At 43.9% G+C, this 16,937-nt stretch overlaps 1 protein-coding gene across 1 annotated transcript in view; it reads left to right on the top strand.

Moving 5' to 3' along the window:
• PDILT (protein disulfide isomerase like, testis expressed) overlaps window positions 1-13,693 on the top strand; it is a 34,040-nt gene extending 20,347 nt beyond the window's left edge. The window contains exons 5-11 of the mRNA XM_021698291.1: window positions 2,507-2,617; window positions 2,701-2,826; window positions 5,568-5,765; window positions 8,091-8,211; window positions 10,500-10,678; window positions 12,061-12,150; window positions 13,373-13,693. Of these exons, the coding sequence (XP_021553966.1) occupies window positions 2,507-2,617; window positions 2,701-2,826; window positions 5,568-5,765; window positions 8,091-8,211; window positions 10,500-10,678; window positions 12,061-12,150; window positions 13,373-13,615 (1,068 nt within the window). The 3' untranslated portion in view covers window positions 13,616-13,693. The remainder of the gene's footprint in view (window positions 1-2,506; window positions 2,618-2,700; window positions 2,827-5,567; window positions 5,766-8,090; window positions 8,212-10,499; window positions 10,679-12,060; window positions 12,151-13,372) is intronic.
• Window positions 13,694-16,937: the final 3,244 nt, after the last annotated feature.

Below are 16,937 nucleotides of genomic sequence, written 5' to 3'. Positions count from 1 at the left end.
TAACATCATAACCTCCCCTCCAAATCCTCTTTCAGTGTTTTTTCTTTTTCTCTCAATGAATGGTGTCATCGTTTCTCCAATGTCCCATCTGAGCAAAGCCAGAATACCCAGGCATTATTCTAACCCCTCCCTCTTCTCCATCCTTCACAACCAGTCCATCACCCCAAACCTATTGGTTTTAAATCCAAACTATCCCTTGAGTCTATTTCTCCTGCTACCATCCTAAGTCAAGTGACCATCATCTCCCATAGCTTAATGCAACATCTACCCAACTGGTCTACCACATTCTCTCTTATCCCCTAAAGAGTAATTTTTCCAAAACTCAAAAGTGATGGCCACCTACCTCCTTCCCACCAAAAGCCCTTTAATGGCTTCCTATTATTCTTAGGATAAAGACTCAAGTCCCTAACAAGGCCCACAAGGCCTTCCTCAGTCTAGCCTCTATTACACTTCTTCCTTCTCTCCCTCTCTGGGATCTGAGAATAGATCATCCGAGCTGTCTAATAGGGCAGCTACTAGTCACATATGGCTATTTACATTAAAACTAATTAAATTAACATTTTAGCTCCTCAATCAAACTAGCTACATGTGGATAGTGGCTACTATATTGGACAGCATAGATTTACAGAGCATTTCCATCATCACAGAAAGTTCTATTGAACAGTGTACTCCAGAAACTGTAGGCTGGTTCCTGGAACATGCCTTACTCCCTCACCACACAAAGCCAAATCCTTACAATAATCATGTTATTTATAGATATGGCTTAGAGAGGTTAGGTTACTTGCCCAGGGTGACACAGGAGGTGGGTAAAGTGATACCCAGACCTGCTTAAGACTTTGAACCACTTCATTTTTACTTGGGCTCTTAGAATTAATTACAAGGTTTTAAGTTGAGAATAAATTAACCTGATTTGTGTCTGGGAATGGGACAGCATAGAGTCCCAAAGGAGATCCAAATACATATGGAAATCTAGTATATGATAAAGATGATATTTTAGATCAGTAGGGAAAATATGTTATTCAATGACTAGTGTTGAGAGGATTGGGTAGCCATCTAGAAAAAAAAAATAAAGCTAAATCGATATATCCTCCTTCCACAGAGTTGAATCGAAAACTGATTTCCGATTTAAAAATATAACAAAGAAACAACAGGGGACTTTGCTTTCTAAATTTGGAGCTGGAAAGTCCTTTTATAAAACATGACAAAAACTCCAGAAACTATGAAAAGAAATACTGATAAATTTGGACCACATAAAAAGTTAAAAGTTCCACAGAATAAACCTCATCACAATATCAAAAACCAAAGAGCAAACTTGAAAAATGCACTTAGGACAGAGTCAGTCTATTTTAATGGTTAAGAGCATGAGCTCTAGAGTCAGACCACTGGGTTGGAATCTTGGCTCCTCCTCTCACTCACTTAGCAACCTTGGGCAAGTCACTTCACTTTTCTGTGCCTTGATGTCCTCAACTGTATAATGCGAGAAATAATGTTTCATAACTCAGTGGAATATTATGAGGATTAAATGAGTTCTTACATATAACATATTTAGAACTGTGGTTGGTACAATATGAGCTCTCCATAAGTCGGATTAACATTATCAGACTATTGTCATGACCAGAAAAGAGTTTCAGCTTTGTCCAAAGGACAACAGGGGCTATGAAGTATTTGAGCAAGACAATGACATGAGTTGCTTTCTAAGAGCATCACTCTGGCTAAAGGTGGGGGGTGGGTTGGAGGGAAACAAGGGGAGAAACTGGAAGACCATTAGGCAGATTCTGCAGGAGTGCAGGAAAGAGGTTTGGACTAGAGGGTAGGCTCTGTGAAGGTGAAGAGAAACAGACAGCATAGGGAGAAATCAGCCGGAGAGAGCTATGTCTTTGTTCTCCTTCCCCCACAGATTTTGATCCCGAGCTACAGAGAATTATTTCCTTCCCTGTGTTAATCCCAGTCCTTCTGAGAAGCAGTCATCAAGCAGGATTAGACATGCAAAAGATTAGGGGGAATGCCTGTGAAAGGAAACAGAGGGAGCTGGGGGAGACTCATCAGGCCACTATGTAGGTCTGACCCTTTGGAAGGAAGGAAGGTCCCCTGCCTGCAGAGAAGTTCTAAGAAAGCTGGTCAATGTCACCTACCAGAGAAGTCCTGCATCTCCCAGAAATGGGCTTGCCTTAGTATCACTGACACAGGGTCATTGGTTAGGAGCAGTGTGTAAGAAACTGCATCAGCACAACTATTTGGATGGATTTCAAAACGAAGCAACTGGCTACCCATTGACCACACTCCCTGCTTTGTAGATTGGAGATTTTCACAGCTGCCACAGACCCATATTTCACTCACAGGCTAATCCGCCAGGCTGTTCATATTTACCAAGTACCTAGATTATGGATTACACTCGTCACTATGGTGTTCTCCTTTTGTCCATGGGGAAAATTGTGCTATTTATATTTATTAAGTGTCTACATTATGGAAGCTACTACCCTCCAATACTTTTCTCCTTTTGGCCAAGGGAAAAATTGTGAAACGCGAGGAGCTTATTAATGACATTACCAACAAACGTGTCCTCAATCAAGTCATAAAAGAGCACCTCACAGATTTTGTTATTGAATACAACACCGAGGTCAGTGAGCCAAAGGGTCCCTGGGAGAAGGGTAGGGTGGGACAGCTGTGTGCATGGATGACCTGTTTCCCTGGTAATTTCAGAACAAGGACCTGATTTATGAATTGCACATCCTGAATCACATGCTGCTCTTCGCCTCCAAAAGCTCGGAGTCATTTGGTATGATAATGCAGCATTATAAGTTGGCATCAAAGGAATTTACAAACAAGGTTTGTGGAAAGTGCTATTGCCCTTGTTGGATGGGTATCCAGGACCCATAGACGCTAATGTCATTTGCCTGCCCTGCTGATTGTAAATTGAGCCCAGGATGATTTGTATATCCATTTGCATACCAGTTTCCTTATTTGCATATTGATGCTACATATTATTTCCTACTTAATTTTAAACCAGGCTTCCTCCCTTCTTCCTGCCCAGTGTCTCTTCCTTTTTTTTTGCCATACCTATGCTTTCTTCTTTCCTCATCTCTTTGGGTTTTTTGTTTGTTTTTTAAGATTTTATTTATTTGACAGAGAGAGACACAGCGAGAGAGGGAACACAAGCAGGGGGAGCGGGAGAGGGAGAAGCAGGCTTCTCACTGAGCAGGGAGCCCGATGCAGGGCTGATCCCAGGACCCTGGGATCATGACCTGAGCCGAAGGCAGACGCTTAACGACTGAGCCACCCAAGCGCCCCTTTCCTCATCTTTTTGAAAAGTCTACTGTGGGAACATGGATAGTTTGGCTGCTTTCTTGATGGACGATGCTCTAGCAGGAGTGAGGGGCTGTAGTATGGGTGGTCTTTGGCCTGGACATGAGGGGGAGGCGAGAACACCCCTACCTGAGGTCAAGGAGTCTGAACAGCCTGCAGGTGTGAAGCAGCACAGGTTGTCTGATAAGTAACTGCTGAGACAAAAGGCTTTAGCATTGCACAGACCTGGTTCAAATTCTCTTCCTCTTAGAAGCCATTTTGTTCATGAGTTTCTTAGCCACTGAGTTTCAGTGTAAAATGGAGAACTTCATGGAAGAAGTAGAGGTGTCACAGGTAAAGCAATGAGCAAATGTACAGTGAACAGTGCTACCATCGTTAGAAACAAATCTGTTTTTCTCAAGCACCATACCTATCCTATATGTACCACCACCTGGACTATGGGGGGAATTTACTTCACTTTTCTCTTTATTTTTTGTAAAAAGTACAGTAATGGCAGATTATTTTCCTTTTGATGAAAATTACTCTAAAATTCAAATGAAACAATTAAAAACTTTGAAACCCAAAATAAACACACAGTAAAGCCACTAGGGTGTGAACATAGTTAATGTTCGTGCTACATCCCACACACTATTCTCCAGGGAGTTTGTTCCAATTACAGAAATACCTCTTGTAAATAAATTTCCTGGTTTATTCAATTTTAAATTTTTGATGTAATTCAGCTGATCACGATCTGATTGCTTCCGTCTATTTCTCTTATAGCAGTCAATATGTAGACATATTTCTTCCAGATTATTTTTTTATTTAACTCTTTAATCTAGGTGGAGTTTGTTTGGGCATACATTGTGAGATAAGGTTCTAAAATAGCCTTTACCCCAACTATCTACCTTCCTGAATGCCATTTGATTGTAATCAATTTTAGAGCCAAAGATAAATGGATGAATATTATTCAGACAGGTCATTCCCCCATATCTTATCTTGTTCATGGCTAGTCAATATTAGTTGAAAGTATACAAGGACGGTTCTAATGCTTTGCTTTGTTTTCCACTCCACAGCAGAGGGAAGAGCATTGGGCACATAATAGGGCCCTTAATATTTTGAAAGATGAATGACCTGAGAGTATCAGTGTTTGCTGGGGCCTCCCTGCTTCCCCTCTTGCTTCTTCTCTGCAACCAGAGTCATCTTTTAAAAATTATCATAGCACTTTCTGGCTCTCACTATTCTTTAGTGGTCTTCCATCTTATTCAGATAAAAGCCAGCCTCCTTACTGGAGCTCTGATCTCATCTCACACATCTCTAACTTTGTCTCCCTTGACTCTCCCTCATGGTGCTGAAGCCACACTGGTCTTTCCTTAGAATCTGTGGATGCAGATTCTAAGCATTGACAGTTTCCACTGCCTGATTCATGTTCCCCTGACTTGTTAACTCATCACCCAGGTCCCAGCTAAAATGTCACCTCCTCAGATACTCCTGACCTTCCTACCTAACAACGGGCTCTGACCTCACTCCACCTGTATGGTCATTCTCTATCATGGTGCTCTGTTTTACTGTCTAATTGACACTCATTGCTATCTGAATTTATTAATTTTTTACTCCTTTGTTGCCTGTCTTTTCCACTAGAACATAAACTCCATGAGGGCAGATCTTATCTGCCTTGGGCAGTTTATATCCCCAGTGCTTAGCAAAATGCCTAGTAGGCACTCTGCAAATATTTGTTGAATGATGAGTGAATGAAGTCATGAATTTCCTTGACAGAAGAATAATCTAGAATAATAATGAGCTGACATGTATTGAGCATTTTTACCTCCCAGTTACTGAACCAAGCCTTTATACACATTGTCCTGTTTAATTCTCTCAGCGACCCTATAAGGTGGATACTCTTATAATCACCACATTACAGGTAAGGAAACAGCATAGAGAGGGTCAGTTACTGTTTTGCCCAAGGACCTTGATGAAAGCTCAGGACACCTCCTGACTTCCTGTGGTTGTGTGGATGGTACCCTGCACAAGGATGGTGAAACCAGGCTGGTGGCCAATCCCTGTCTGTGCCCTGGGGCACAGGGCTGCCCCTGCCTGATGGAAAGGAGCCTCTTTGTTCTGTCTTTCAGATGCAAATAGCCATAGACCCTGCTATTCGCATTCCCTTAGTGCTCTCCCAAGGTTTCCCAAGTTTCTCTCCCTCAGTAAGGGATTCCTTAGCTAATTTCAATCTTTACCCTTTTCATGACCTCCAATCCCAGAGACTCAGGTTTTATTTTATTTGGTAGATCCTTTTCATCCTTGTGGATGCAGATGAACGCAGAAACGGAAATATCTTCAAATACTTCAGGATTACAGAGGTTAATATGCCATGTGTCCAAATCCTAAACTTAAGCTCTGATGCAAGGTACAAAATGCCTTATGAGGAGATAACCTATGAAAATCTCAAGAAATTTGGCCGCAGCTTCCTGAATAGAAGTGCCAAGGTACGTTTGTTTTTAGACAAAGTTTACTCAGAACCTCAAATGTTCATAATTTTGCTGGCTTTGGTCATCTGAATGGGGAGGCAGAATCTCATGGTTCAAAGTGGGGAAATACCTATATCTCTCCATCTCCAATCTTTTCAACTTTTGACCTGTCTTGACCCTTTAATTCCACCATTAATTCTTTATTTTGAAAGGCATTTCCTTTGCAGGAACTCCCAACTGAAATGCAGGAGCTCCCAGGGCCAACATTCTCTGAAAGAAGACACTTTTCCTCCTTCCTTTGAAGGATAGATAGATTTTGGGGGAGAGGAGATAGGGTGGCGAGGTATTAAGCAATCAGGATTTAGCCTCAAAGGTTTCATGTACCTCTTATTGGGAGATTAGAAAGGAGCCTGTTTTGCTAAAAGGGAGGAGAGGCTGTAGGAGGATCAGACATAACACAGTATCTCCTGTTTATGTAGCACTTATAATGTCCCCCAGTCACCCTGCTGAATTAGATGACCATATTTTTTATTTTCCAAATGGGACCACTTTTGAGACTAATGGGGGGGGGGGGTGCATTCTTTAAAAGTATTCTGGAACAACAGGAATAAATTGGAACTTTCCAAGCAAATCAGAATATTTGGTCACCTTCCCTCTGAGGATTCCCATTACCTTCTGTCCATTCCTGTACAGATACTCCTTCTCAAGTGAAAGCCATTTTTTCTCTGATGCACAACATCATCACAGGCCAGGTGGTGAGGCTGGTATCTTCCATGTCATTTCTCCTCCTCCTCCCTTCAAAACCCCAGATCCCATGCATTTGGACTTTAGATCGCCTGCTCCCTCCCTCCATTTCTGTCCTCTAGTCATGTCCCTTTCACTGTCAGGGGACTTAAGTTCCTCATTGCAGACTTGCCCTCCATCTCTTCTCTGCCATCATTTCCAGAGATGCCAGTATCCAAAACCCTGGTCTCTCTCTTTTCTCATAATTGGTGTGTCCATGCCATCCCAGCCACCTGCTCTGTGGCCACACACTAGAGATGGCAGCCCCTCTGAAAATCTGATTTCAAGCTTCCCATCTTCTTAATTCTTTTTTCTAATATCCACATTGCTACAATTCTTTGCCCTTCTCATGGCCTCCAATCTCCTGATCCCCTTTCACAATCTCTTTTCTGCCTTCCTTCATGAACTTGGGATTCCACGGTTCACAGCTCTGCTGATGATTCCCTTAACTTCCTTATTCCTTTATCCACCTTCTACCTTCTTTACACCCTGTAGAATTTACAAGGCAAAACCACAACTCTGGTTGAACTGACTTAATGTCCCTACTTCTTCCAGGCCAATGCTGGAGAAAAAGAACACCACCACGAGGCAGGCTGGCCTCATAGAATCACAAACCTCCCATGGGCTCTCTGAAATGTCCTGACATTTCTGTATAAATTTCTCTTAGTGTGTTCATTCTCCGAATCTCCGAGTCTTTGTCCTCCTACCCCATTCCTATTCCAGTCTCAGCTGAGTACAAGACCATGTATCATTAAGACAGGGGCCCCTCATTTTCCATCACCACATCTACAAACCTACCTGGAGCTCTACCTCAGGAGGTGTCTGTCTCCTCCTCCCATGCTCTTGCAATAGAGATGACACTTCACATGACTTACAAGATGTCACATGCCTGATCTGGCCCATTTCTAATTTCCATCTTTTTCATCATTTCCCATCTCCCATGCCCAGCCTCCACCCTCCTTTATGCTCCCTCAGAAAGAATCTTCCCTTCTAGAGGCTGGTGTGGGGATGAGGGAAGTATTGTAAATCTGAGTTAACTGGATAAAGAACAGAGAGCAGGAATGAGGAGTGGGGAAGGCCCTCCAGGCAGAGGAATGGCATAAACAAAAGCCTGAGGTGGAAGAAGGCTAGCCCTTTGGGTAAATAGAAGATCAGTATGGTTGAAGAAAGCAAGGAAAGAATGGTAATGAGCTTGGTGAGGCTGGTAGGAGCCAAAGTGTGATAAAGACTTTATAGGTCATGTAAATTATCTTGGGTTTGATTCTGGGAGTAATTGGGAACAGCTAAATTTTGGGGGGGAGGGAGGGACAAACCAGTTAAGATGTTGAAGACATGAACCCCACTCTAGAATTCATCCCAGTTTGAAGCCCTGCCTCCTCCCCAACCCTCTGATCTCAATTTGCCCTGAATAATCCAGTCTGGACATCAAGCATTTCAAACTCTTTCCCAAGGTGGTTATAAGAACAAGAGAAAATTTTCCATTGTTTCCTGTCAGGGCAGAGAGCCCCAAATGCCAACCCCTTTCTGGAGACTGTTAGACCTCTCAAATTTGCTTCCTAGAAACATCAATCCAGTGAAGACATTCCAAAATATTGGGACCAGGGGCCAGTTAAGCAGCTCGTTGGGAAGAACTTCAACATAGTGGTCTTTGACAAGGAAAGGGATGTATTTGTGATGTTCTGTAAGTATCTCTGCAGAGGCCATAGAAGGCAATGGCCCAGACATTACTCTTCAAGTGCTGCTCCTGAATTCTGGGGCCTCCAAATCTCCAAAATCTATCAAAGCATCATGCCAAGGATGGTCTTCAAACATCCAAAGAGTTTGGATCAAGATGCTATCAGCTACAATGCAACTCTCCCCGAAAATCTAATTCTTGGAACATACCTTCCATATAATCCAGTCCTGTGGCTTTTATAGCAATAATAATGCTGATGGCTAACAATGATTCGATGCTATGGTATACCAGGCCTTTTGCTAAGCCATTCTATACTTTATCTCATTTAATCCTCACAACATGCTTTTGAAAGTAGCTACTATTATTGCTCCCACTTTGCACAGGACTAAACAGAGTCTCAGGGAGGTGAAGAAACTTCCAAAGTCAGGCAGCAAGTAAGTGCTGCAACTGGGATTGGATCCTGGGCAGCCTAACCCCAGTGCCTCGACTGGTCACTGCTGTAAAGAACGGCAGTTCTGGCTTTATGTAACTTATCAAATGGCCCATATTTAACCTACCTGAGTTGGTGTGGCCAAGCCGGAGACTCAAATCATGCAGGTAAAGGGCTTAGCAGTGTCTGGCATATTGCAAGTACTTGATAAATGACAGCTATTATTATTCCTATTGTTGTAATTATTTCCAGTACTTGCCTAAGAACTATTGCCCTTTCTCTGCTGTTTCTGATTTGCACATGAGAGTCATAGCCAGGGACCTCTTTCCCACCCTGAGACACAGAGAAGGATAATGCTGAAGTTACTTCAGACATCTCTTGTATTTTACACCATTTATCGAGCACTGACATTAAGCCAGGCATGAGTTGGCTGTGTACACACCTGCTCTTATTTCCTCCTCAAAACAAGCCTCTTAGGAAGGTCCAGTGTATTTCCCCATGATACAAATCAAGGAACTTAGCCTCGGAAAGATTAATTACCTTACCTCAAGTCACACAGTAAATAACTTGAAGGCAAAAAGTTCAAATCAAGCTCTGATGTCATTCCTTCCTGAGGGCTGCACTGCGTCATGCAGGCCTTTAAAAATCTCATTGAAATGGACTCTAAACTACAGGGCGAGGTGTTTAAAGTTCATGTGGTTGAATAACCATGATCTGTTGCCTTTAAGTAAGAGGCAGGGCGGCTTTTCTATACTTAACTGACACCAGAGCTAGGAGAATGCCCATTTGGTTCTGGTAAAAGGCAAAAGGAGCCTCATTTTCTTGGAAGTAGGCTTGTCAGATTGGCCCCCTGGGACTGCGACCATTATGCCCCCTCCTGCTCCAACCCAGGCCCATCCGGCTCCAAGGGAGCTGTGGGGAGAACAGATGGTCATGGAAGTACTTGGTTTCTAAATGGAGGGATGATCATCCAAATGTAGAGTGTCGGGGCCCTTGAGGCCACCCCTCCCACAGAGCCAGAAACTTTAAGGGGATGATGAGCAGGGAAGGTTAGAGCTGGTCCCCGATTCTCTCCAGAGGGCTAGGTGCCTAGGCCTGACTCAAAGCTAAAGGAATGGCCCCTAAAGGCTAAAAGGCACTGTGGTATAATGGTCACCAGTCAAAGCAGCCTGACCTCAAATCCCACTTCCTCTCCTTAATTACCTGGGTGACCTTGGGCTGTGAGCTTAACCTCTGTTGAAAAACTCTTGTGCTCTCTCTCTCTCTCTCTCTCTCTCTCTCTCTCTCACACACACACACACACACACACACACACGATTTCTGGCAGAACATGAGGAATCGTCTAGTGTAATGTTTTTTCCTTCAACTGGAGTGGAAAGCCATGTTAAAAAAAAAAACAGAAGAGGGTGCCTGGGTGGCTCGGTTGGTTGAGCGACTGCCTTCGGCTCAGGTCATGATCCTGGAGTCCCTGGATCGAGTCCCGCATCGGGCTCCCTACTCGGCAGGGAGCCTGCTTCTCCCTCTGACCCTCCCCCCTCTCATGTGCTCTCTCTCTCTCTCATTCTGTCTCAAATAAATAAATAAAATCTTTAAAAAAAAAAAAACAGAAGAAAATGTCCCAGCATGCTCAAAGTGTTAGTGGCTGGGTAGCGGGGACAAGATTATTTTTTTTTCTAATTTATTTAATAATGACCAAGTACTGTGGTTGAAATGTAAAATAAGGTAATATACTATTCAAAGAAAGATGGAATGCAATTTGCAAAATAGCAGGACCATTAGTAGAACACGGTGACAGTGTTTCTGGGGTAGCGCTGGCTTTCAGTCTTTATTAGTGTGAGCTTGCACAACATCCCTTCTCTTCCAGATGCACCCTGGTCGGAAAAGTGTAAGGCACTGTTCCCAGTGTTGGAGGAATTGGGCAAAAAGTATCAAAACCACTCGACAGTCACCATTGCCAAGATGGACATCACGGCAAATGACATTCAGCTGATGTACCTAGACCGGTACCCCTTCTTCAGGCTCTTCCCCACTGACTCTCAACAAGTGAGGGGCTCTTGGGACCCACATACCTGAAAATATCATTATGTCATTATCATGGACCCAGTTTCTCCTGATCTCCAGCTCTGCCTTCTACCAAATCAGCTTCATTCTCAGCTCCAGCCCCCATTATCCTCTCGTGTTCAATTTGAAGAGTGTTTTCCATTAGCTTCCCCCAAAGTCCCAAGACTTCCTAGAATTGGGTCTAGCTTGGGTCAGCTGTTCTTCCCTGACCCAGGCATTGTTATCAGGAAGATGTGGGTGTCTTGATAAGTCAGGCCTGGTTCCCTCTGGTACTGGGGCTGAGCTCTACCCAGACTCTATGGAATAAGATGGGGGCGGGGAACTCCACGTGAATCTTGGGGGTGGGGTGCTACAAGAAGAAGGAAGAACACATGATAGAAAAACAGGTCAATGTCTTTTACATACCAGTATCACAATCACCAAGCTTTGCCAGTGTCATGGAACATACTCTCTATGCTGCTTTGGCACCTGGGGAAGGGTGTCCATCAAAGCACTGCAAGCAAAGGTTCCTGCCCCAAGAAGAGTATGACTGAGAGTGGAAGAGAAGTCATGATGTGGGCCCACTTCCACTTGCAACTGGAATTGAAGGGGACAGATTCTGGAGCGCAGATATTCCATGCAGACATGGAATTTTAAAGAATGCTGAAGATTTAAATCAGATTAGCAGAGGGGTGTGAACTATAGGCAGGAAGTATAATAGGCATGAGGAGGTGGGCAGAAGGGTGGCCACAGCACTGTGAAGGAGAGGCCATCCTTCTGGTACAAAACATGCACGTGGGGTTGTGGAAAATGAGGCTGGGTTGAGAGGGTGGAGCTGTCACAGATCTCCCATTATCTGAAAAGGAGTGTAGACAACCAGTGGGCAGTAAGCAGCTTCATAATCTTCTTAAAGACTGAAAGATGAAAGGGAACTAGGGATGGCTAAGCAATGATCATGTATCAGAAGCTTTGTAAAATAATAACTAGTCATAATAATAATAATAACTATATGTAGTGCTCACTGTGAGTCGGGTACTGTTTTAAGTGCTTTTCATATAGTAACTCATTAAATTCTCATAATAACATATGTCGTAGGTAATGTTATCATCTTTACATTCCAGATAGCGAAACTGAGTCATAGAGAGGTTACACAGGGTTTGAGCCCTGAGAGTGTGGCTCTGAGGTCCATGCTCTGAACCTATGATGGAGGAATTTTTATTATCCTTATGTTAGAGCCATGCTAAGGGAGGCTCGTAGAGGCTAAGGAATCTGCTCATTGTACTCAGGTTGTTAGGAATTTGACCCTGGATTTATCTTATGTAGCAATCCCTGAATATTTTGCAGGAAGAAGCTACCATTTTGACCTTGTTCTGTTTTCTTCCTAGGCTGTACTGTATACAGGAGAACACACCCTGATGGGCTTTTCTGACTTCCTGGAAAGTCAAATCAAGATCAGGATTGAGGATGAGGATGAGGTAAGGCAAAAACGGCAGTACCCAGGATTATTCTGTTCCACAAAGAATCATCAAGAACTCAAACAACTAGGGAAGAGTGTGCCAAGAGTCCCATAATCTTGTGTTCTCTGGAGCTCTCTGACGACGGGTGAACAATGACCTATACTGAATGACTTTATTTCAAGGGCACTTACTACAAGGAAGCAGAAATAGCAGACTTTAGAAACAGACGGAAAGACTGTAAGGTCTCCTAAGGCTGCTTCCCTGGGTCCACCGTTCCCGAGTTGGTAACCAGATGTCTTGATGGATCCAGCTCTTTGGCATTATTTTCCTGATGGATGGGATAACCATCCCCATTCTCTCCGAATCCCCAATCCCATTCATGCCTCAGTGAGGCCATCTGTAGGAAGGTGCCATCTATATTAGTTAGAACCCTTTCAGTTGCAAATGTCAGAAACAATACTCTTTGGTTTAAGCAATAATGGGAACTTCATCCACATAACTGGTAAGAACATCAGGCACAGGTGGATCCAGGAGCTCAAACTCATTTTCTGTCTATCCATCTCTGCTTTCCTCTATGTTGGCTTTATTCCCAAGCAGTCACTTCCCCATGGAGGATCAAAGATGGCCCCACAGTTTTAAGCTAATACCCTCCCAGCTTAGGAAGCAAGCACCCGGGGTGCCTGGGTGGGTCAGTCGGCTAAGTGTCTGCCTTCTGTTAGGGTCATAATCCCGGGGTCCTGGGATCGAGCCCCGCTTCGGGCTCCCTGCTCATCGGAGAGCCTACTTCTCCCTCTGCCTGCCTCTCCCCCTGCTGTGGGTGGTGGTCTCTCTCTCTCTCCCTCTCTCTGTAAAAAAAAAAAAAGAGAGAGAAAGAAAAAGAAAAGAAAGCAAGCACCTACTTCTTCGTAGTCCTAACAAATGTCCTGGATACGGATTTCATGAGAGGCCTGGGTCACATGTCCAGCCCTGGAGCTAGACCCAGGGCAGCCACACGTGTGGCCTTTGAGTGGAGGAATGGGGTTTTCCAAAGGCCCTATTTCTGGAGGGGCAAAACCATGGTTGGGAACTTCTTCACCTAAGCCAAATGGGCCTTTGCATCTATGAGGATCCTCCAAGTGCCTCTCTCTGGGCATTTCCGGTAAAAGAAGGCTTGGTAATTACAATCACAATTATCACATATTTCTTGCCTCTTTATTTCTTTATCCTATTTCTTCCCTCCTTCCCTTCTTTTCTTGAATAGCTGTTGTCTGTTGAGCAAAGTGAAGTGACAGAAGAGGAGGCATTACCTAAGGAAAAGAAGGTACCTTTTATCAAGGAAGAGTTACCTGACCAGAAGTTGCCTGAGCTAGAGAATGTGACTGTGCTGGAAGAGCCAGCTGGACAGAAGGAAACAGCCGAGGAGGAGGAGGAGAAGGAGAAGGTGGCTAAGCCAAAGGGACCTCCAAAACAAGGGAAGAAACCAAAAGTTAAGGAAGAACTGTAGCTTCTTCAAAGCCAAGAGCCATTTCCCAGATGCTGACATCATTTTCTAAGGGGAATCTACTCCAAAAAAATTATATATCATTGTGGTGGATGGAGGCTAGATGATTAAAAACTCCTGAATGTCTTTGGCCCTGTTCTGCTCATTGCCTTTTTCCTGGTTGGAGCTACCTTAGAAGAGCCGTTTGGTCTGGAATTCATACAGGGTTGCAAGCAAAGCCATAACTGCAACAATTAATGAGTATTTACAGCATGTTGCTCAGTCATGTGATTCTCACAACTTCACTTTCATTACCCCCATTTTACATATGGGGAAACTGAGGCAAAGAGAGGTTAAGCAACTTGTCAGGATCACACAAGTTAGGAAGCCCTTGAGATATGATCCTAGGCACTCTCACCCCAGAGACTGCATTTAACCACTATGCACACACCATCTCCACTAGGTTGGAGTCCCCAGGGTGGGGACTGATTTATTTATGCTGCATTTTGACACAGTAAGAAAAAGATCCAGCCCCAAACATGTCCCCAGTCTTCTATATCTCAGTAAGTGACCCACTCTCTTAAGCAGCAACGTGCTAGCATAATGCTCAAGTCCCTTCGTTTACTACCGTAAAAGTAACTCCACCAATTGGTGTGACTCCACCCACTTGCACTGACTCCACCCCTTCCATCCAGTGACATGCCCCACTTATCTCCGCATGACTCCACCCACTTCTTTCCATGTGACTCCATCCACTTCCCTCCACCTCCTCCCACCATTCTCAGCCCTGGAAGTCTCCCGAATTGTGTGCTTCTACTGCCATTCTGTACCTCCCTGCCCAATACCCATCCATATTCCATAAAGTTGCTGAAATTATCTTTTAAAAAGCCATAGTCTTGAAGGCTTGCAACACCACCTGTTTTAACTCTATAATGGAATCTTTATCGCTTTTAGAATAAGACCCAGTCTGTTTTACCATGCCTTCAAGGCCTGGAAAGTTCTGGCCCCACAGATCTCTTCTGCTTTTTCCTCTCTCCCTCTCATTTTCTAGGCTCCAGCCATGCTTCCTGTCTATTCTTTGAACAGTTCAAGTGCTCTCTCTCCTCATGGTTGTTACTTCTGCCTAAATGCACATGTAATACACTCCCACAGATCTTCATGCAGATGTATTTTTCATCCTTCAAACCTCAGTTCAAATGTCACCACCTCAAAGAGGCCTTCCTAGATACCAATATTTGAAAGCATCCTATTTTGCTGTGCACTAATATACTGCTTGCTTCCCCCACTGGTGGGTAAGTCCCTGGAGAGCAGATATATCTATTTTGTTCCACTGTATTTCCAATGCCTAGAACACTGCTTGGACACACTAGATGCTCAGTAAGTAAGTATCCATAGATCAAATGAAATTTCATATCAGGCAGCACCCCACCTCTGAGATACATGATTTCACTGTTCATCCCAAAAGGGGGAGGTGCTGACAGTGTTGCCTGGAGACACAAATTAGATTCTGTATTAGTTTCCTATTATTGCTCTGATAAATTGCCACAAATTTAGTGGCTCGAAGAAGTACCAACTTTCTTACAGCTCTGAAGGCCAGAAATCAGAAGTCAATTTCACTGAGCTAAAGTCAAGGTGTCATCAGGGTTGGTCCCCTATGGAAGAATCCCTTGACTTGCCTTTTCTAGCTTCTGGAGACTGCCTGCATTCCTTAGCTCACAGGCCTGCCCAGACAACCTTACATCACGATCCTGAACTTAAATCCTACTGCAAGGTCCCTTTTGTCATGTGAGGTACCATTCACAGCTGCTGGGGATTAGACATAGACGTACTGGGAAGTCATCATTCAGCTGACCACAGATTTCATGCTGCTGATCTGTGATAATCATTTTGGTCAAGTGATAATAGGGCTCCTCTTGGGAAAAGAGGGGCCTATTATTTTACAGACCAAGGTCTCTACAAACCGTCTGGGCCTTTCTACTTTCCACCCGTCATGTAAGAGAAAGGCTGTTTGTACTCCTTCAGGCCTCCTGACCCAGTCCTGGGCCTCCCTCTTCCCCCCCCTAAACCCCCTGGCCTGTCCACATCCAGATGAAGCAGGGAACAGCCTGGGGCCCTGGAACTCACCTGAACCAGACTGCCCCAACAGGGGCAGGTGTTAGTATTCAGGACATGGTGTGAGGTTCACCTGCCTCAGCCTTCAGGCTATGTGGCTGCTAGTCAAAGGAGGGGTTCATGGGGACTGTTAAGAATAAATCACGCAGAACAGAGTCCCTGACTGGCCACCAGCCAGAGAATGCAGTGCTACCTGCAGGTCCCCCATATGTATCTGGGGCCTCAGGAAGTGGGGGCTCAGGTTGGGATAAGCAGTTATAGGTAAGTAAGGCCAATGATGACCCTTCTGTTGGGAGAGTTGTCTCCCTCGGCTCATTTTTTACCACCCCCCCCAGCCCCGCCCCAACACACACTACTCTCACAAAAATCCTTTCTATTCTGTTGAGCAAATTTCTCCACACCTTAGCTTCACTCCCTCAAAAAAAGACCTGAAACCACTTATCCCTCATGGCTGAGCACGGAATGCTTTTTACCCCAAGGAGTGCAACGCATCATAGAAGTAAATCTGAATAAGATAAGGGCTATAGTATGGATTTACCACAGGCTAGCTGGGTAATCTCACGGAAGCAACTCAATATTTCTGAACTACAATCTTCTTGGTAACATGTGTTGTGGCTCATTGTCTGAGACAATAAATGTAAAAGCATTCAACATAGTCTCTGACCCAAGAGAGGCACTCAGTAAGTGACAACTGTCAAGATTATTAAGATCAAGTTTCTTACCCATGTTTAAAAGTTAAGAGGAGAAGAGCATTCCAAGAAGATGGGAACTTTTGATAAACTGAGTAAGGTTTGTTCAGAAACAAATATTTTTTGGCTACTTTTCTGGAAGTAAGCTAAAGAAAAAAAAAAACAGCGATTGAATTTGGCAACGTGGATGTCTTTGGTGATCCTGATGAGCAAGGTCAACAGAGCTGGCAGTTCAGGAAGCTTACCAGAGTGAATGTGAGTGGAAAGTGTGCAGATAAATCTTTTGTGAAGTTCGGCTATGAAAGGATGGAAAACAGGATAGTGGCTGGAGGGAGTGTGGGGTCAAAGGAAGCTTTCCACAGAAGGGACTAGCAGAAAAAAATAATTTTTTGGTGGAAAGAAAGAAAGAAAGGAAAGAAAGAAAGAAAGGAAGAAAGGAAGAAAGGAAGAAAGGAAGAAAGGAAGAAAGGAAGAAAGAAAGAAAGAAAGAAAGAAAGAAAGAAAGAAAGAAAGAAAGAAAGAAAGAAAGAAAGAAAGAAAGAAAG

Source organism: Neomonachus schauinslandi, chromosome 5, assembly GCF_002201575.2.
Source record: "Neomonachus schauinslandi chromosome 5, ASM220157v2, whole genome shotgun sequence".
In the NCBI taxonomy this organism is placed as follows: Eukaryota; Metazoa; Chordata; class Mammalia; order Carnivora; family Phocidae; genus Neomonachus; species Neomonachus schauinslandi.
This window is presented reverse-complemented; position numbering and strand designations above follow the sequence as displayed.